General features: G+C 45.1%; 1 protein-coding gene across 1 annotated transcript in view; it reads left to right on the top strand.

Annotated features, from left to right (window-relative positions):
* The window catches only part of LOC135373998 (group 3 secretory phospholipase A2-like), a 50,292-nt gene that overhangs the window by 15,297 nt on the left and 12,165 nt on the right, over positions 1–22,830 (top strand). Inside the window, exons 2-4 of the mRNA XM_064607020.1 lie at positions 4,887–4,966; positions 18,149–18,241; positions 18,442–18,617. Coding sequence (XP_064463090.1) covers positions 4,887–4,966; positions 18,149–18,241; positions 18,442–18,617 — 349 coding nt within the window. The remainder of the gene's footprint in view (positions 1–4,886; positions 4,967–18,148; positions 18,242–18,441; positions 18,618–22,830) is intronic.

Genomic DNA, 22,830 nt, shown 5'->3' with positions numbered 1-22,830 from the left:
TGGCGGGCGCTGGACACTCGGGTGTCGCGGAGCGGCTTCTTCGCCGCGGCATCGTTGATTTTCGAATAAATTGCTTCTCTCCACTCTATTTCTATCTTTTTATTTTATTTTCTGCCTAATTTTTATTTTTTATGGACACAGGTTGTCGGCAACGCACAGGGTGGTCTGGATACGTCTTAGATGCTCCCCAATTAGTGTGATGACTCCCTGGAGGGTCCTGATTAATGTGGGGGGTCCCAATTAGCTCTAATTGCTAATTAAACGTGTCCAGAAGCCTTGTAGCGTTGCGGACAGTCTGTGTCCAGTCATTACTACTTGCCGTATGGCTGCACAGTTAATTTCTGTGCGCATGTGTTCAGTGTCGGTATAGATGAGAGTAGTAAAGCAGTGTAAACATGTACCCATGTTACACTAGCTCTCCTTCTTCTATGTTGTTGATATCTATCATCTGGCCACAGAGTTTATCCATGTACTCAGGTGTTGAGTGTGAATATAGCACTAAACAAAAAAACAGTGTCCCTTTTGTGTCTATCCGAAGCCCAAGGCTTTTCTTTCAAGCTAAAATGTATACATGCTGTTCTGCATCATTTCTTTGAGCAGGACTGTTAAAAATTGCTCGACGACACTGCAGCTTTACGCTGGCGTGACCAGTGCACTCTTGTTATGTAGTCTCGTATCCTGTAGAGGTAAATCTTAAGAATGGGAAAACACATTCCTATGGAACTATGCTACATGATTTATAATATACTCCCGCATCCACATTGCAATCATGCTTCTATTTATCGCGAATGCCTCTAATTTGGTGGTGTGCCTGCCTTCAACATGTTCTGAATAGCTGAGTTCAAAAATAGTGAACCAAACCAATATCCACTTCTAATATGCATGTGTGTAATACCTTACTGTACATTCAATTATGTTACAACTCGTTCTCCTTATTCCAGCTCAGCTGAATGCTAAGTGTCCACGGTTTTTCCCATACGACATGTCCTGTACAATAACTACCCAGAATGGGTACTCCCATTCCACACAAGCTCTCCTTTGCCTTGACTCGCACTCCACTCCAAAAGTAGTGAGTGGAGGGTATACAGGATATGGGAATACTACGGTTACAAAGTTTGGATGTAACTAAGAATGTGTCATCAGCGTCAGGACAAATGATTTTAACATCTATGGACCTGTCACTCGAAACAGTGCCTGAATGCTGTTGCAATACGCGACACCATGAAGTACATTTATCGCTGGAAAGCTTCCTTCCCCCTCATCGTCACCAGGAGAATATGTCGGATCTCATGCAAACTACTTTCACTGAATGACTGGCAGCAAATGCCCGTGACATATGATTGTATATGTGTCACACCTGGTTATTTATTTTTTTTTCAAGTAAGCAGTTCTTCAAAGCCACATGTAAAGAAAATTTACTGCTACACAAATTTGTGACTGGCATTAGCTTAGGCTTATCGCATACCATGCCATCTCGAACACAACTGACCTTCATGAAACACACGAAAAACAAGTTGGTGTAAGAGCTTGCTTCACCATAGGTTCATAAATCATGTAGTTGTATGTGTGGAATTTTGCATTTCTTTTTAATGGGAAATTTACACTACTTCAGCTTCTTTTTAGAACCCCCCTCTCCTCCCACATTTTCTATTGCACGCTCAGGGGTGCATAAAGTTCAGCAAAGTGGAACGAAATAATTACATGCTCATCTTGGGGGGGGGGGGGTGCGCCAACGTAATGCATTTGCCCGGAACCTGTGAAACTGTTGCTTTGGGTGCTGGTATATCTTGCAAACCATATCCCCATACATCATGTATTAATTTCCGGAAGTTGCCTGAAGACTGCATGTTCATCACTCGTTACTGAAGTTAGGTGGTTAGTCATGCAGAGGCATCTATATTATTTTACTACATATTCAGTGTTATGTCCCATACATCTGCTGCCATACTTTGTCCTTCATGATGCAGTACGCCATGCTCACTACATTAAACTGTCCAGTTGCATAGATTTGTGCTGACACACCTGGATGAATATGTCGGCCTCTACAAAGTGACAACTACCAAAGTGGCTCAAAAATTAACGGAAATTGTGGAAGAAAGATATACAATCATGTAAATTTTAATAAGAGTAATACAGCACATTGTAGCTCAGATGCACCAGATTTCAAGTTGCATTCCTTTCTTGGTGTGACCTTATTTGCATTGCGTACATTTGTCCATTGCGAACTTCATCTTACTGTCTGCTACAGATCAATACAGAAAGCAAGCAGGCAATGATCAGTGACTACAGAAATCTCATGCTAGAATGAGCACCTCTAGGTGTGCCTTGCTTTGGTATTCCACTGTGTTGTTTCACAAGAAATAGCACTATCTCTCAGTACAAAGCTGTACAGCCAAACTGCGTAACCACACAGTGCATAAATGCAGCCTGCGCAATAATTTTTCAGAGCTTTATCATCTGCGTAAAGAAGGAGAGTTAGTCGAGGCAGGTCACAAACATGAGCGATACGAACATGCAATCCTCGAATGCCCAGTTGTTTGAATTACTGTGTATATCTCAGGATGTCTGCAATCTAGTAAGGCATGGAAAACTGGGAAAATAGGTTGAGAACTATTCCATGACTGGAAAATTAAAAAAATGGCAAGCAAGCGGTGAAGAGCTGGTGACATAAAAATTAACAAAACACAATTACACAATTTACACAGTTATACAGTGGCAGTTATCATTCTCATGGCATCACACAGGCCTCTTACGTCATTTCACAGTCAAAGTTGAGTTATCTGTGTTTAAGTGGAGTGATAACTAACTGCATCACTACGCAAATTCTTTCTGAACATGATTCCTAAATTAAAAACTTAATTAAGGAGAGATTTTACAGAGCATAGTGCATGATGCAGTCGTTCCATGTCATTGTTCTTCTGTCCACGTCTTTTGGCTGTCTACACACTATAATTCGTACGACCTACCCCGCCTTCCTACACTTGTTTAATGCATGATGTGCTGTTGGCAGCCATATTCTAGCATGGCATGGCATGAGCTGTGGGGAGTTTTTAGGCATTCGTGGTGGTGATGGTTTGGCATGTAATGGTGCGATGATGATGCTAGTGAGATTTGCAATGCCAGTATGAAGTTGAGAAAGAAGCTTGTAAAGAATAAGCATGGAAAACATGTAAGTCCCCAACTAGTTGTGTAAAAGTGTCCCCTCAATAATATATGACGTTGAAGAAATAAGCACAATGCTATTGTTGTACAAAATAGCAGCACAGGCTTATTTGTAGCTGATGTTGCAGCTGTTGTATGTGTTTTCTTTGATCCATTCCTATTTGCTCCATCCTTGAAACACCACTCTTGAAACTGGCATAACACCTTCTTTATGAGATATTTGGTTCATTTTAACAACTATATTTTGTGTGCGTCGTCTCTGTAAGCTACAAATTCTGAACGACTCACATGTAGTGGTTCATGCAAGTTCATGCATGTAAAGGTGTTCATGCAAGCCGTATCTAAGTGTTGAGCTGAAACCGGTAATTCTGGAACACAATTAGCATTGTGTGATGAAGTTCTTCCCGCAGAATACGCAATTATGATGAAGATTTGTTAATCACTACCACCCTTCCTGCTCCATACTCTCCGCCTCGCCTCCCTCAACGAGCTAGACTCTAACCCCCTCTCCCTCACAAAATTGTTTGGCCGTTGGCCGCATCCAGCTCATCAACGCTCTGCCCTCAAGGCTCTCTTCGCCCTTTTGGACGCCACAGAACTTCTATCCTCATTGTAACGTGACCCATTACTTGATACCCCGCTTCACCTCCAGCAATGGGGTAGAGTATCGCCGCCGGCGATGAAACTCCCAACCCATCATCCTGAAATAAAGTTGTTGTTGTTGTTGTTGATAATCATTTCGGCATAATGGCGCTGACGCGTCATTAAGCATCCACAGTCGGTACTGAAATTGGAGAAAAGAGTTGATCTTGAACTAAACGGCGCGTAATAACGGGAAGTGGGATTGTTTTACAGCTCTGTCTGGGGGGGGGGGGGAGGAGATCGAATGTTTGTGCAGCATACAATGAAAGTTACAGGATTTAGGCAGCTCAGATTGAATTCTGCAGCACTGGCAGCAATTTAGAATAAATACATATTTTCTTTTCATTTCCATTCATTCGCTTCTTGAGATCAACCAAATATTACTGAGTAAGGTTGCTCTGACAACTGAATGGCAGGTGTATTTGTTCCTTCTCAATATAGGCATTGCAAATTAGACTTGATAATTAGCGGTACAGCTTGCGATAAAAGCTTACGGGACACCGGAGTGTCGCATTTTTCTATTATGCTACAGCTAGCAAACAGGAGCGGACACGCACACTGAGAGATGAATAGAATAGCCGGTCAGCGTTTCTTATTGGGTCTCTTGCGAATAGCTAGCAGCGTGCCGCTCCGATGAAGAAATGTGCAAGTGCCGTGTTCCATAAACTTTTGTCCCAAGCAGTACTTGATCACACCGTCTATTTTGCAATTTTGCAGACATTTCTGTCAGTGTATAGTTGGCAAGAAAAGAAATTCTGCACAATGGTAATGAGTTTCTAGTGCATGAAACCATTATTCGGTGCAGCGCCTGGATTGTTAGTAGGCAACTGAGACATCTATGGCCAAGGTGTGAATTGGCATACGTGTTGCAGAGTTTGCTGCAAGTAAGACTAAAGTGAGAAGAAATGGTGCATAGTGCTGTCAGCGGTTGAGGTCATGAGACGAAAGTGTTGAGTGACTTTTTATCGGACAAGAAAACAACTCAATATTAAAGACAACACCACTCAGCCTTTGAACGATTTGAATCAAATATGTGCTCAGTAGAGTTACTGTCTTATTGCCGAAGCGTTTCTCCTTTCCAGATGTCACTTACGAGTACGAGGTTCGTTCTTCTAGCCGTGTTGCTTAGGGGAAGTGCCTACGTTGACGCATCACATAGCACGTAAGAATCTTATCATACCACTTTATTCTCCTTTGGTGAAAATATCGCGGGATCAGTGCGCCGTTTTTGCTGATGGCCCGTAACCCGTTTGTGAGGTCATTTCAACGAGGCCATTGCGGTTCATTTCGTCGGTTCATACCAAAGGATGTGTCCAGCGAATACCGTGAAGAAGATCTGGTTGCATTGCTGGTAACCAAAGGTAGAGATCGTACCAGTGGATCACAGGGTGGTCAATGTTCTTGGTAGTTTTCTTCCGTCGTACATTCCGTACACGCGTCTCCAGAGCGCCCTTCAACCGCTTGGCGGCTTACCTGAATGACCTTTTAATATTTTAGTGAAGCGCTGTGTTCCCAAGTTACTTTGTCAGAAATTCTGGACGTTATTACAAGAACGAGAGCTGATCTGCACCAGGTTGTGACGGGCTCACATTTTATAAAGAGTTCAGGACAGCGATAAGACCCTCTGTTACCGCGACCATGATTCTTGTTTCTTCGCAAAGGACAGCTTACCCTTTCTTTTAAGCATGACCGTATCGTCGACCGTATCGCAGATTGCTGAGGCTGACCACAGTACGTGTTAATACGTTATTAAGAACACTGAATAAATATTACTAATACTCGCTTCATACAAGTAAGAGTTATTAATTATTATTATTATTATCATTTATTAAGAAAACATGACGAACAGAAAGGTAGTTGGCTACTAGCAATATAAATGATTATGGAGATGTTTCCGAAAGACAATGCGAGCAACAATATCCACTATGGACTGAGAGGGCGCTCCTCTCGACGTCGGCTCATGCGAAAAATGACTTTCTGAAGAACTCTGAGTGACAAACGCTACGTGATACTTTGAAGGTGTGGTCGATGGGTTGATGTATGCCCTAGTGGTGTACAATCGCTGTAATGAAGTTGTGTGGAAGAACTTGTGGTATAGGTAAAATAGAAAAGAACTTTCTTCTTTCACACAACTTTGGAAGACCCAGATGATATTTCTTCAGGGCAACACTCGATGGATTCGAGTAGTCACAGCAGTGCTCCTTAGCGCGAGCACCACTGAGGAGCAGGAGCACCACTGATGATCTACTGAGGAGTGGGATGCCGGGCGCCGTCCATCCGCTGTACGTTCACGGTACTATCATCCGAACGCACACACTCACCTCTTGCGTACTATTGATGTAGCGCGAAACGGGATTCAACAGGGTTGTTCACAGCTGGTCCCAGATCGGCGAAAACGTTCGGCTCAAGTATGGACGTTCGTGGTTCCTTCTTGGATGTGTGGGATTAGACTGCCTAGGTTTGCAATGCATAGATACCTGGTCCGATGGCTTCCCCCATGATGTTCGTCATGTCGTACGAAAAGCTGCTTGTGTTCTTTTTTTTTTCGCCTAACTCTCTGGGGTGTTAAGAGAACCTCGCTTTGTCCTAACTCTCCGACCTTTGAAACCGTGCTCTATGTTATTGGTAGATGATGTGTCAAAAACGTTCTGGTATCTTGTCTATCCAGTTTTTCTCATTCGTTATCGTGCGGGTGGGCGACTTAGAGATAACTTTCTGATGCTCGTTGTTGCCGTCGCAGGGTACGTCCTGTGGCGTAATAGACGTAGAATTGTAGCGCAAAATAGTCGCCTGTGAATTTACTACCGGCTCCACATCTCGCCGCGTAAGCAACTCATCGTGCATTGGAAGACACAGCAGAGATTTATTGGGGGGACAGGGTTTCCGCTGTCTACACGATACATTTCCGTCATTACAGGGAGACTCGGCACCAAAGACGTGTTCAGGTAACAGTGCGACGTCAATCGGTACTGTATCATATTACATTGAATACAATTTCTCATCCCCAAGCGGCATAGATAATTAGAAGATGAATATTTTCCTTTGAATGATTAGGCGCTCCTCAAAGGAAAAACAGTTCATCAACCGTGGGCTTTTCTTCACGGGTATTCCACGTGTACGGCTTTCTGTACGCTTTGCTTTTACTGCTGGCGAATGTTTTATAATTAAATCGAGGAAGCAGATGACTGGTCATGGATGTGGCATGAAGAATTTACAATGCATGTGCATGAAAAACGTCCGGCGGCCCACACGAGGCTACCGGAAACGTCACGCATTGCATAGGAGGTAGGAAAGGGCAGCTTCAGAAGTTTCGGTTTCGTTTTGAGCTTCCCGGCTCTTTTGGCAACTAAGCGATATTCGAAGATTGGCATCTAAGCGAAAGCGTTGGTGGCTCTGCCCACTGCGCGAAGTTCTCTTTAGGCTTATGAGTATGCGCAGGACCATCAACACTAGAGAGTTTTAGTACATCGTACCCTCGCCTTAGCGTACGTAAGGGATAGCGTTGATGGTTCTGCGCACGCGCACAACAGAAAGAGAGCTTCGCGCAGTGCGCAGAGCCATCAACGCTATCTGTTACGTGCGCTATCGCCTTGGCGTAAGATGCACTATAAGTTTTTATTATTCCTTACGTACGCAAAGGCGATACCGTACTATGTACTAGAACTCTCTAATACTAAGCACGTATGGTAACTTGCACTGACAATAAAACTGATGTGTGGATTGAATTTCAGTGAGGAATCCATGTGTACACCAAAGTCCCTTGTACAATCGACTTGCTTAAGAACTTGATTATTCAAAGTGTAATTACTTTGTATGAAACGCAACAGTTTCTGAGTTAATGTCATGTGTACAATCCTCCCAAGGTTGATACGTACCATATTAGCATTACACCAATCATATGCTGAAGACTGGGAGTTCGAATCCTACTAGCGGCCGTCTGACTTTTTCCATGGGTTTTCCGAATACTTTTCAGACGAATGTTGGCACAGTTCGCCCTAAAGTCGGCACAGGACGCACACTAACCTCATGTCCCCCACTTCTTCCTGCTGTACTCACTGCATCTGTGCACATCTGTACACCGCGCATAGCCAATGATGCACAGAATCTGTATAATCTTCGACCAAGTCACAATCATAAATATTCTCAAGCCAACGAAATATCTTGATGTTGCCTACATACAGCGAGACTCTAGAATCCTTAATTGGAAAGCAAAGAAGCAGGCAGAGAATCGTACCTTGAGACACTCCACAGTCCAGTGTTGTATATGCAGGGTGTCCACCGTAACTATAGAAGTAATGTTTAAAAATAGAAAAATCACTTTTTCCCAGTTTTAACGAATGGCGATGTACTCTACGCCTAAATGCTCACCTTAAAAGGGTACAGACAGTTAATTCTGTGTCGATGCATTAATTAGCTTTCATGAATTAACATTGTAATTATCAACCATTGAAGACTGACCCAATGAGAACATCGAATCCCTCGGGTATCACTGGTAACATTACCGTTTTCAGAACCAAAATCGAGGGACTTATAGCGCGAAGAAAGGGCCTGGAAATAAGGCGGTCTGCTGGTCGTTTTTCGACGCTCAAGTAGAAGCGCTCCCGTTTCCCTTTCCTCTGTATGCCGGGGATGGAAAACACTATCGCAGGGGGGACGGATTGTATGGGGACAGATTGGTGCGACAGTTATTTCCCACCCCCGCATTCACAGGAAATGGAAACGAGAGCCCTTCTACTTGAGCGTCGAAACATGACCTTATTTCCAGGCCCTTTCCTCGCGCTATAACTGCCTCAATTTTTGTTCTGAAAATGGTAGCATTACCAGTGACCCCAAGGGATCCGATGTTCTCATTGGGTCAATCTTCTATCGCGTATATGAGTGTATATCAGTTAAAACACGACCTGGTTGAAGCATACCGTAGTCTGTGTCTGAACTGCAGGGTGAAGGCCACATTGAGGCGCAGTCGATACAGAAGGGAGGTGAGACAGCGGGGCAAACGGCCTGGGAGGGAAAACAACAAAGTTCGATCGCCGGCATGCAACAAGAACCTGTCTGTGATGTCCCGGCGATATTGATGGGACGCCATTGGTTGGATCATCGCCGACAAGAATGCCTTCGTGTCACCACGGGTCAACATATTCGGTATCACCGCTTGGCATTTTCGGGCAGCAGCAGCCACTCTGTCAGACTCCTCATTTCCGCTTAGTCCACAGTGACCTGGGATCCACTCAAAAGTGATGGAGGGACCTACGTCGCAGAGACGCTGAGCGTCGCTGAGGATGTCCGTGACAATTGGAGCTAACGTACCCCGTGCACCCATGTTCTCTATGCACTGCAGGGCCGCCCTGGAGCCCGTGCATAGAACCCACATTCGCGGTGTTTTGTGTAGAACATACCGCAGGAACGACAAGATATCGTAATCCTCTCCGGAAGTGTGTCGATACCCGTGAAAGTGTGCCAGGCGATACCAATGTGCCCGGCTATACCCGTGAGACACCTGGATCGATGGAGTAACTAAGGCGACCGATGAACTTACAGATGTAGAGGGCCCGTCGGTAACGTTGAGTCCCGGAGTGCCTGGGGAGATCAAGGGCAGTGACAGAGCCCAAGGGGGAGACGAAGACACTGTTGATTTTACTACAAACGAGGGAAATTTAAGCTTTACTTTGGCAATGATTTTGTAGATGTTGCTCTGCTTGCGCTAATAAAGTTTTGCTGCTAATGGGTGACGGTGGTGATGAGCTATAAGGCGTAAATAGGGACGTACAGTCTCCCTCGTCCTGAGGACTTCAATTGGTATGCCATGAGCTTCGGCTATGACCATCCGCGTTTCTGCAGCTCTGGGGACGCCAAGACAGATCCGCCGGCTGCGTGCAAGAAAGCACCGAAGCCGCTGAACTTGCGTCTCAGAAATGCCGTGAAGGACAGGAAGGCTATACACAAGTGAACCACGAACAAGAACCTTACAAACAGCAAGCAGTGGTTGGTCACCCATACCCAACTTGGCGCCACTAAAATGACGAAGGACGGAGGTCCACTGTTGAGCCTTCTTGTCAAGGTGATCGATGTGTTTTTTACAGGACAAGTTGCAGTTGAAGACGACACCCAGAAGCCTGGGATGTTTCACCTGCTTGATCGGCGAGCCAGCAAGAAAGAGCTAATATCGGTGCATATGCTTCCTTGTGAAGTCGACAGCTGCAGATTTGTCTCTCGATATATCCAAGCCAACTTTGGTGGCAAACTGCGTAATTCTGTTCAGTGAAACATGGACGACGCCGAATTGCAGGACTTGATTTTCCAAGTGTGCAGATACAAACATTATCAGCATACATCGAGATATTGACCTTGGATGTTATGCAGGACTTCAGACTCACCATGAAGAGGTTAAGTACTATAGGGCTTAACACACCACCTTGTAGTAACCCGTGCGTTACCACGATTTCCGGTATGGCTCCATCACGTGTACGCACCGATAAAGTTATCTGCTGTATAGAGAGTCAGCAAGCCACCGGAAAAGTTTAGCGGGAACACTAGCTTGTAATAGGCTCATGTGACACCACAGCATGGCTGACGGCGTCGTACACTCTCTTCACGTAAACAAAACAAAAAAAAAACGCCATTACGATTTTCTTATAGAGCTTTGCTTGTTCGACAGTGGTGAAAAGGTAAGGGACAGAGTCCATTGAACTCCGGTGCCGACGAAAGCCAGACGTCTTGTTCGGGAATACACTATGCCGTTCTAGCCAAAATTTTTGTCGATGAAGCGCCATGCGCTCCAGTGCATTATCGAGGCAAGTTGTGAAGCTGACAGGGCGAAACGATGCAAGGTGTGAGGGATCCTTCCCAGGCTTTAGAAAAGGAACAACCAGGGCTTCTTTCCAGCCCCTGGACACCACGCTGTTGCTCCACGACGCATTGTACACATAAAGAAGGCAGGACATAGCAGCAGCACTAAGATTAGGGAGGTTTGCATTTGCGAAACACAAGCCGGTATATGTAACATACTGAATGATATGGGCAACGTCATACAACCCGTTACAAGTGTACAAGCTACAAGTTCCGTTGCAAGTTTCCGTCATACGGTCGCTTGCAAAACTAGCACGAGTGGGTTGACAGCACATTTCGGACTCTGTCTTGCAACTTTATTGTTCACAGTTCCGTTGTGTTCACGGACAGTAAGGTGGCGCTAGAAGTTCTAGCAAATTATTGTTCCAGAACAATCGGCGGCCTAGACACCATGATAGTCGCAATATACAATCGACTTCCATCCTTTGGTCATAGCCTGAGTTTCCAATGGGTACCCAGTCACATTGGCCTGCGTGGAAACACCCGCGCAGACGCCTTAGCACGTCGGGCACATGGGGACGGCACCTCCAATAACTGTCTCCTACCACTTTCAGCCTCATCGTGTCGGTTACAGACACAGCGAGTTCGTCATAACGGCACTCGGCAGTTTCAAGAGGACGCTGGCCGACTGAATGACCATCTACGGTCTATCGACCCGTCGACGGATTTTGTTGCCACACACCACTGCTCGCGTCAAGAAACGTCCATTCTACACCGACTACGCCTTAATGCCGCAAGGACACCTCTACTTCTCTGTAAAATGGGTCTTCTCCAGTCGCCCAAATGCCCCACTTGCGCTGTTGAAGATGGTGTGCCACACCTTCTCCTCGACTGTCATAGATTCGACACCACTCGAGCCACGCTGAGACGACGGCTACTCGAGCTGCGGTGCACGGACTTTTCTCTGGCCACTCTGCTCGGCCCAGTACGAGATCCCACACAGCGGTCTGTGACCAAAGCAGTTCTGGCTTTCTTGAGAGATTCAGGTATGATGGACAGCCTGTGAACTCAGTCGTGCAATCTCATTCTTCTGTGCCCCACTCTCACCATCAACGCATTAACCTCATGCTTTCCTTTTAAAGTCATCTTCTGTGATCCATCTCATCATTCTTTCACCGTTTGTTAGTCATCTTTTTTTTGCCATCTTTGTCTTTAATCTACCTCATCCTTCTTTCATCATTTGTTAGTTTTTCGTTATTTCCCTAATTCTTTTTCTTTTTCTTTATTTCTTAAATTTCTTTCTCTATTTACTTCTTATTCCTTCCTATTTCTTTCTTTCTTTAATTCTTATCTTTTCTTTTTATTTATTTATTATTATTTCTGGAATAGCAAGCCGACGTCCCGTTTGGCTGACCTTTCCCCGTTTTTTTTTTTCCTTTTCGTCTAATAAATATATCCCCCCTCCCCCCCAGAGAAACAAAGCGTCGTGTCTTTTGAAACTGGAATACCGAGTGGCCGAAACGATGATATAGCAACGTAGTCAGTGCACTGCAAGCATACAGCCAACTTTTCTTTGAGGTGTTTTTGCTGCAAGTGAAACATTTCAGTAAGATCGAATTACCTAAGCTTACACAGGATGACTGACGTGATCTCGTTATTTTCTCATATTAAATACGTTACACTGTGTAGGTATGTGAGTCACACAAAATGCAGAAAGAATAATATTATTCGGGATCCAGAGTATGCCAACATGCTTAATAATGCTCCTTACACACTTGCTTTGTGGCAGGACAGAGGCGATTAGTTTTAACGCAATAAATAGTTTGCATCATTTGACATCTTTAGGTAAAGTTAGGTAATATTTTTTCCCGCAATCTCTCACCGGTAGACACATCACGAGGAACTCATACATTCGAGAGAAGCGTATTCAACGTAGTGTTTTGTGCAGTCAAACCCTTTTGCAAGAGAAGTCGCTGTGTGCATGGAAGTATGGAAGCAGGGGTGTACGTAACAACAGTAACTCCTGTGAGATCCTCCGCTTTGGAGAAGAATGCCAAGAGCACTCAAAAAGTTGTGTATTCTTCTTGTAGGCGTTGGCCCTGACGAAAGCCAATGACCAAACATTATTCTCTTCTTTTCATTTAATTTAATTCAACAAACAAAATTTAATTCCCTTCTTTTACGACCACAGAACTACTTATTGATGACTCGATGAATGGTCGCCTATGATGGCAGTTGCGGTCGACCATAGGAAAAACTGATCAATCCATTCACATTAAGCAAAGGACGAAAAACTTTGAGGTCGGCATTCGCAGCCATCTCGAAGAAAATAATTGTCATTACAGAAAAACAGAACTGTGTTCGAAACATTCCGCCTGGAAAATTTTTAAATGCGCATATGCGCTTTGTGCATTAAATTGCCTTAAATGCTACATCTCAAGGTCAACAACAACAACTTTATTGCGAGATGAAGAATGGGGAGTCTACTTGCCAGGGGCGATACTCTACCCCATTGCTGGCATGCTCCATATGAGGCAGTATGTCCTGGCTGTAATTAATGGTATACCTTTTGGTACATGCTGGATATGTGAGAGTACATGAATATTGCACAGCCGTTAGACACATTGGACTACGAGACACCTATAAGCTACTCCGTAGGGAAAGGCACGGTAGTGGAAAAGTATCGCTTATCATTTTCCTTCTCTCCCCAGTTACGGACTCCGGCTAGGAAACCGTCCCCCCCTCAAAGCGAAAGTCTACTTGAGCCCCTTCCTCGTACGAGTTCTCTCCGTCATTCAGGTCGCTTTTGAAGGCTTCCTTTGGCGGTGATGTGATGTGATGTGATGTGATGTGAATAAAGATGGTATTGTGGGCAACTCGTATGCTTCTATAGAGTGTCGACGGAGGTATATGGATAAATGCCTTTCCTCAGGAGAGAGTGGAAACGGCAACCAAGCATTTGACGGGAACAAAGAAAGGTGTCTTCTCCACCGTTAGCGAGCAACGTTTCCTCTAGACTAAACAAAGAGAGGTTGAAGAACTGTGAGGTATCGCGGAAATGCAGGTCGAAAATGTTAAAACCCCTTATACTGACAGTTATATCTCTAGGGTTCTCCCATCTTTAGAAGGTGCATGTGACGGAGAAACGTACTCAAATCGTATCGCAAGGTGTTGTGCACATGACGAGTTGGTCGGTGTTGTGACATGCAAGCTTACAAGCCTTACGCGGCATCGCAATAAAATTTCAAGGATCTCGTTCTATGAAGCAGGTGCGATCGTGATGCTACACCTTCCTTAAACTCTCGTTCAGCTCTGTGCTATAAGATTCGCAATGTGTTGAGCTTTGGTGATCAAGGCAGTCCGCGAGTGTCATTGCCGACTGTGCGGCGGTTTAAGCACAGGCGGTTACATTTGAGCACAAGCAAGCGTTTTTCTTCAGTATTTAGTTCCAAATACGCATTTGCGTCCATCATTAAATGAGATAGCGTTTGTGAGCGAACCCACTGCGTTTTCTTGCGGTAGATATGTCGCCGTGCAATACCTGCACTCATTGGCTGCTACTTGGAGAACACGTGTGTGGGGATAACGCCGAAATTTTCATCAAAAACTCCCTCGCAGGGACGATGCAGCGATGCCGTCGAATTCGGCAGTGGGTTGTGACAACAGCACGAAGCACATAGAAAAAGAAGAGACAAGACGAAACTGAAGGAGTGGCTCATTCACAACAGCAGCATTGCACAGTGGAGCCCGAGGACAGCGCACTGCTCAAGCACGTCAGAACTGCATTTAAGCGTATACACAACTTCTCTGTTCGTTAACTTAAGCGCTGCGGTGATCTCTTTGGAAGCCGCAATAGTCAGAAAGGTCCTCGTGTGATTCTGGGGGTGGAAAATTATACGTGCTCGAGCGCGCGCACAAAAACGCCACGAGAGAGGGTGACGAGTTTTCAGATGCCACAACCTGGACATCCACGCACGCACGCCGGCGCAAGCAGCGCTGTCAGCTGCGCCGCTTCCCCACTTGAAGCGTAAGTGTGTCTAGGTGCAGCGACAACTGCGTGTGGGGAAGACTTCAGATTAACGCACAGCGTGTTTGTGCAAAATGCGACAAGCTAAGCAGGCGATGCAAACGGATGCAAGCTGCAAGCTGCAGCGTGCTAAGCAGCCCACCAGCACCCCTGAACCCCAACTTAAGGAAATTGCGCTTTCCAGCGAATAACTTATAACCGTCCTCGCTTTCCCTTCACTCGTACAGACCTCTCCCCCAAGCAACGTGCCGCTAGCCTATGCATACAGACCGCTCGTGTGCCAAACGTTGCACCCCCCCCCCCCTTCTTTAGCGAGCGAGAGTGACTCACGAAACGGACAGTTACCAGTAACGCGTATCTACGCGTACAATGCTAGGAGGTCGCGCGCTAGACGACATGAACAACAAAAATAAACAAAAAAGAAAAAGAAAAAGCAAGTTGACTAGTCTCATGATTTCCTTTTGAGAAAAGGATATTGCAGCAGGCAAGGAGAACGACAAACATGAAGGCCGTTAACGTGCACAACCCCAATGCACATGTTACCAACATATTGACTGGTCCGGTACTGACCAAGTGCAACGTCCAGGCCCTCTCGGAGACCTTGTCCACCACCGCGACATTGACGTCTTGTGATGCGTTTCCTTTATCAAGAGAGAAGACAACCGAAGCGTCGGTGCCGCCGCCCACTCGAGAAATGACGAAACTATCTTGGCAACTAAGATAGTCATGCTCAAAGTATAGACAAGGTAGCGCACTACATAACCGCTTGAAACGATGTTGGTGACGTATGCGTCCTACAGGCTGGGAATTATGTTACAGGGAGGTGTGGTCATCCCAGTCGAGGGTGGCGGCTCGGCGCAGCCAGGCAGGGTAGTAGAGGAAAGGGGGGAAAAGGGGGAATGTGGTGGTGGTGCAGTAGAGGGAGGGGTGTGAAGATCATCCTGATCTGATATTAGGGTAGTAGTGAACTACCCGTCGCAGAAAACACACGAGTATGTCTCAGAAGCCTTCATTGGGATGCTCTCTGTACCACGGTGACCACCAGCATGGTCCGTGAAGTAACCCCACCTATGCGTCTAGAAGTGGATTATACATAGATGCCCCCGCCCCCATGGCGCTGGTATACGCTGCGCCGGGATCCCCTAACTAAAGGCAAGGTGAAGAAGTTACTTCTAGTAGAACACTTCAATTACTGTTGGAGCAACACCTTCGTATAACACATGAAGGAACACAACGCGTCCATGATTGTCATGTGTACTTCAATATGACCACTAAGAAACACGGGGCGACTGGTTCGCGGACTTTCCCATGACCCGTACGGAAAGTGCTATGGTCTGTGTCTTCGTCAGGAGCATAGACAAGCAAGTGGTGGCCAAGTCAGCTACTTCAGTCTTCACAGGCCTGCCCTTCGTCGGAGAATGCCCGCGATGAACTCTTAAATGCTATGGCATGTCAATGATACTCCGCACAGCGATTTCTGCCGTGATTTTTTGTGTTGCTGGAGTGGCGATGTACTCTACAATATCGTGTACGTCGCTGTACGATGTCGATTTGCGATGTCGTTCCAATCTCCTCTAGTTTTCTTTTTATGATAACCTTTCATCTTTTTTTTTTCAAGGCACGTTGTTTGGTTTAATCGGCGTGCTCAACAAAGAGGCTGCAAAATGATATCATAAGGAACGTTAGGAAGACAATTTTTTAAAAGTATTTGAACCTAGTATCCTCGTCATACACGTCGAGGGTGAATAACCCGGACAGCCTAATATAGAATCACGAGAGTAATTCACACTTCATTTGAACAAATGGGCAAAAAATCTTACGCGATCTTGATGTGGAACTCCCTTACATTTCGCGTTACATATCGCACTGGGAGATCGGTGTCCACATGAGCCAGTGGATCTCTCCAGGGGTCAGGGGAATGCCCTCATCGACATCCAATTAGATGTCGATGTGGGTATCCTCCAAGTTCCGGGGTACAACTGAGAAAATCTGATCAGGGCGATGACGATGTAATACGGGAGGCGAATACAACTTACCCTTCTATGGCGACATCGTTGGGGTACCCCATGAACTCGGAGAGGTTCTCCAAGCCCACCCTCGGGACCTCGTAGTCGCAAAAAAGTTTAAAAAACAGCGCAAAGATTCCGGGGATCGTGTACCCTACGCAAATCATAAAATTGATAAATAAATGCGTACATAAATTAAAATGTATAAGATGAGCACTCACCCGTAGACGGCTCCACATCCTCCAGTGATTTTGCTATGGACGCGAAGCTTCGCACCTAGTGTCGCAAATTTGAACACACACAATGCTGTGGACTAGCCCCATTTTCATTTTTATATCCAGGATGCACTGTTTCATATTCCTCTATTCGAATAGGGCCGCATCACGGGATAAGAGGGAGAAAACAGAGATGTACAGAGATCATTTTTTGTTATGCTTTGGGGTATATAATCTGAACCTTTGGCATGGTATATATTTTTATTTTTGTATATTTTATATGACACTTAGCTATACCTTTGCAAAACACTGTTCCTGGTAATAAACTTAAGATATACGTTTATTAAGGTATATTAAGTTTATAAGGTGTTTAGACTACACCTGGTAAATGGCATATCTTTTACGCCCCAATGCCTATATTTTTATACCATTACTATAGGGTGTCCCTGGAATTAAATGCATATCATAAGGTATGACTTGCAGGACGGATCAATTATTGTACCCCAGCTGGAGGTATATTTTTTTGCCGCTGCATTGCCTTCCTTGTCTTTGTTCTACATTTTTCATCCAATGGAAAGTACCGGTAGCGGAGGAAATGTTCACTGCTGTCGGAATTGTAGCAGAAATACTTTCTCCGCAACCATTTTAAAATGTACCGGGGCATCTAATCGGCCACCAAAAAAGCAGAAAACACAGTCGTGGCAGTGCTGGAACCGCCGCTACATACAATGCTGCCAGCATGTAAATCCTTTGTAAGTTACGATCTGCGAAGCCTGCTATAATAACACAGTATTATTCAAGGAACTCTTCCATGATCTGTTCGGTCCAGTTCAAAGCTTCTGGTTGTCGTTTCTATCACAATGAACTGACCGACAGCTAATGATAACGCCAGGTCTGTACTAGTAGCTATTGTACTTTTATTTCCACCTGTATCGCATTAAGAGACAATGGTTAGATTCCAACGTGACAAGAATTTGTCTCTGTTGCGCGAGATATTCTGTATCGAGTGATAATTTAATAGGAATTTAATGTCTACTCCCGTCCATGGGAATAGGACGCAGTTACGCTGTCGCGAAAGCAAATATGCATGTGCAGTGATGGGCAATCAAACCGGATGTTTGTGAGCTGCGGTCCAACGTTCTTCCTTGTGCAGCGGTGTGTCCTGCTGCTTATCAACTCTGAAATTTAGAGCTATAGCGCAATGGGCCATTGCTTTTGAAAGTTACGCAATATTTTTGGGAAGTAGAGCTGCATATCGATATGAATATGGTTCTTCATTCCTATACCAACTATGCCTCTTCATCCTTCAGGGTTGCGCCTGACGGGTGCGACGTGACGACAAGTGACGACTTGGTACAGAAATGCAAGAAACTGAAACAAGCCACGATCGGCATGAGTTATATGTAAGTTATCGTTGGATAACACCCTTCGAGCAAACGAGAAACATTAAGTAACTATCCGTCTAAAAGACATTGATAGGAATGATAATAACTTTCATACTTGCATTGGAACTGCATTGAAATACTGGCGCTTTCATTACTGTCTAATTATTTGTCCGGCACCCGAATGTACGCATTGGAGCTCTTTATGGCTGCACTTCTAGGTTAGGCTTGTTGCGTGGTGAATGGGTACTCGCAGGAGCGTCCTCCCTCGTCTCCGAGTCGGAGAAGCAAGCGGCGCTGGATTACATAGGCAATTGTACTTCTCCAGTTGTTGGCCCTGTTCCGGAACACATTCTTCTTATGAAATGGAACAGCGATGGAAATTACATATATCCAGGCAAGTCGGGACCTTTACTTGATGCACTATTCAACGCATCACTATGTTGTGTCGGGAAATTCTGGATGTTTGGCTAACGCAGCATCAGCAAGCACTGCAGCAGCTTCTGGTAAACGCGGCTAACAGACATTTTGTGACCTAAGTTCATGTGGTCACTCGGGAAGCGTTTCTCCCAGATCATTACTGTCTGTTGAACGGTTACAGTGCTACTACAACTACTGCTACTTCCTCCTGAATTCTCCAGTGTTTGTCTGGTTTGAGAAACCCTGATGTAGGCGTACCGGAAAAGACGTTGAACTAGGTCTTTGTTTGCGGTACTTATGACATGTCATCACTGGCGGGGCCACGTGTGTCCTGAACCACTGCGATTGTTGCAGGCAAGGCATTCCAGTCATTAGCCGTCTTCGGAACGAATGGGTTCTGGAAATGATTAGTTCGGCCAAACGAAATGGGGACTTTTCCAGGATGATCCAAGTTCCTAGATATACCGTGAGGAGGAGAAAAAAGTGGATACCTGGGAAGAATGTCATTATAGTAGATTTTATGAAATAGCAACAGACGAGATATTTTACGGCGTAGAGATAGTTGTGGTAGAGGGGCGTGACATTTGAGCTCGCTGACGCTGGAATGACGTGAGTAACCTGAAAAAATGAAGCGAGCAGCCCTGTTCTGTACCAGTTCGAATTTCCGAATGAGGTGATTCTGGTAAGGATCCCAAATAGACACCGCGTATTCAATTTTAGAGCGAACTAGTGTGGTGTACTGTTGAATCTTTAGTTCGATAGGTGCTTCGGAGTAGTTACGTGTTATGAAGCCTAGCATCTGGTTAGATTTCCAGTATACATCATTAATGTAAAGATCCCATTTGACGTTGTTAGTGATATGAACACTCAAATATTTATATGAACTTACAGAGTCAAGTATGATATTATCTAGAGAATAAGTGTTGAGCGTATATGATTAGTGCGACATAGCGACATGTGTTTGCACTTGTTAGTGTTGAGTGGCATATGTCAAGTGTTACATGGCATCATCCTTCTGGGCTGGTGTAATGTGAAAGAAAAGAGAAAACAGTGGGGAAAGGAGTCTCTAAAATATAAGTTTCCGGGTAATAATAAGCAGTTTATTTTGAAACGGAAATTTTGAAAAGTATTTTGTACCAACTCCTTGAAAATGAATTCAAATACAGTCGACCCCCGTTTATCCGGACTTCATTTATCCGGATCCCGCGGTATCCGGACAAAAGGCACGGGAACGGATTTTCCTCCATGTATTTTGTTCTCGTTTATCGGGACTTCAGCTTCCGGACTCGGACAAGAATTCCAGGGAACGAAAGTCGAAAATTCTTGTACTCCAGCTTCAGTTATCCGGACTACCGTGAGTAAGAGGAGACACTGACCCCGCTTCGTCACCCTTTTCGCTTTGGTGGGGTTATTCCCGTCACACGTTAGGGACCTACATTCCTCCGTAGGGGAGACAACCGTGCACGATGACCCCCTTTTCTATTTGTGTGCGTTGGGTCACGTTGACTAGTCGAGTCATTTGGAAATATCTCGAGCAACTGTCCGGTTCTAGAGGGGAAAACTCCAACCCGAGGGCCTGCTGCTTACAGCCCGTTGGCCGGTGAAGACATTCCCCTAGGTGAGCTGCGATCCCTGATGCAGAGGCTCACTGTGACTGCCGTAGATGATGCTGCGGTTTCTGACTACGTTGATAAGGATGATGATGCGTGCGCAGCCATGACTGATGACGGTGTGATTGCTGCTGTTGCCTCCGATGATGTGCAGCAAGACGGTGCCGATGACGCCAGTGAGAAACAAGGCTCCGACATTGACACTTTGCGTCCGCACTGACATTCTTCGAGCAGCGCAACAGCGTGGCTCAACTCTATGCAATTAGCAAAAGTTTGCAGGAATCGAGTGCATACACTACTATGTAACAGCTGTCATTGACGAGATTTCTGTGTTTTAATTAAACCTTACTCTGTAGGACGTTTCTATTCGGTCGTTTCATTTATCCGGATGCCCCGGTATCCGGACGATTTCGCCGGGAACGGCACCGTCCGGATAAACGGGGGTCGACTGTATTTCATAATACTCACTTACCAGAAATCTACATAATAAAATGTCATTTTGACATGAATAATAGAGGCATTATCAGATAATTGTGTGTAAGCGAGTGCAGGAAAACAATACTGTTTTGAGCACGAAATTCTCCAGACCGTCATTGTAAGCGCGGGAATGTTTATCGCCTAATTTACAGACTCCAGTACATCCAGCTGAGGGCCTCCGAGATACCGACATCTCGGGCGAGCTTGATGGCATATGAAGTAACCTTTCCGTGGCCGCTCTTTGATTTCTTTAATTGGCAATCAACTAGTGCTCACACTCAGTGCCGGCAACCTGCGTTTATAATACCATCTGTGTCTGTATTGCACATATGATCACCCATGCTATCCGATCACATTTGTACACCAGCATATAGCAAGTATGCACTAGTACAACAATACGAAGAGCAACTAAAAATTCCGTAATCACTCAATACAGATGCTAGTGACTTGTTAAAAAACAAACTTTATAGCGTAAACATATAATAACAAAACAACAATAACAAAGTAGTCATAGCAGTCATAGGAGACAAGGAGACAAGCAAAAAGACGTGAGTGTCCCGAACTTAACTGCGTACCGCCGCCTCAAAGTCCGACACTATGCCTCTCGACAAAGAGCGCAGGGGACTGTGCCGCCTTAAACTCGCGACCTCACTCGTGCACAATGGGGATTATTTCGTAGTCGGAGGCGAACGGCGTGCGTTGCGCCATCTAGAGAAAATCGTGAATCAAAGTTGCTCCCGGACTGGTATGCCCTCTTAAAGAAAGCGATAAAACAGTGCTTTCGAACCGCGTCCCCACGCGAGCCGCACGCGGGCCCGTTCTCGCGGTTTGGACACGCTGACGAAATGACGCGCGCGATCGGGATCCGTTACCGATTCCCGAGCGAGCGCACTGTTTTATCGCTTTAACAGCAGCAGAACTGACGTTTTAATTTTCGGTGACACGCACAAAGTAATGAACTCTTGGAAATGAAAAAAAATCAATAAAAATAGCCTACGTAGTGCTTAACACGACGAGAGCGAGCCTTTGTTGGCGTCTCTTATAAAAATACAACGCGCAGCAGATGATTATCCTCGCGATAAATCTTTTATTCCAGAGTCATCATAATGTATTCAGAAACGCTCCGAATGTGTAAGGTGAGCCGAAGGCGAGTAGAGGGACCTCAAGGCGGCTTGCAGTCAATGACGTGAGAATTATTATTTGATATGATTTGATTTGAGTCATTAGCGACTCACCTATTTAGTGAAGGGTCGTATGCTTATAAACATCTGTAACCTGGTTTGGTTTAAAAATGATAAGAGGTACAGGGTGCAGCGAATGTCACATGTCTTGACTTGTTTAGCAGTGCCTTTCTTTCGGAATTTTTACCCGCCGCTAGTATCTTGTTGTTCTCATCTTGTGTTAGCCATTGAGTTTCGTAGCGATATGTAGTGAAGCTGCGATTATTCCTGAGCGCTCCGTTTTTCCCCGCCGTGTTTTGTATGCGCTGTCGCATGTGTGGACTTGTTTAGCAGTGCTTTTCTGATTGCAATTTTCACCCGTCAAAATTCAGCGTATATCGTATTGTGCTGCCCGAGTAAAAGTGATTTTCCCTGATCTCTTCAGGGAACCTGTGTACCCTTGTTCTGTGCTTTCTTTATGCAGAGACAATGTAACTGTGTGTATCGCATTATGCAATCATTTTCTGATGGCAGAAATGGGGGTGTTTCTCTCAGTCTATCAGCGTATGCTTCGGTTTTCGAAGTCATAGCAATTCGAGCACAAGTGCGTGCTATTTTTCGCTGCGCTTTCCTTCTTTCACTGCTTTTACACAAAAGAAATGGGCGTCGCTTTGTGAAGCTGAATAGTGTTCTATCAGGAGAAGTGGGTTTGTTTGTTTGTTAGATGTTCTTCGGTGGTCGATATGTTGATGAAGTAAGCTGTTTGCAGTTATGGGTATTTGTGTAGAAATGCTTGTATCTGAGCGCTGGGTAGAAATTCCTATGAAGCACGCCACCCTCAGTGGTATTTGGTAAATTAATCATTTTGCATGTGAGTCTGCTTCACTGCATGACAAGATGCGGTAGGCTGAAATAGGAAGAGAGAAAAGCTTGGAGCGCTTAA

Source organism: Ornithodoros turicata, chromosome 1 (assembly GCF_037126465.1).
Source record: "Ornithodoros turicata isolate Travis chromosome 1, ASM3712646v1, whole genome shotgun sequence".
Lineage (NCBI taxonomy): Eukaryota > Metazoa > Arthropoda > Arachnida > Ixodida > Argasidae > Ornithodoros > Ornithodoros turicata.
Note: the sequence above shows the minus strand (reverse complement) of the source record. Positions and strands in the feature narration are given on the sequence as shown.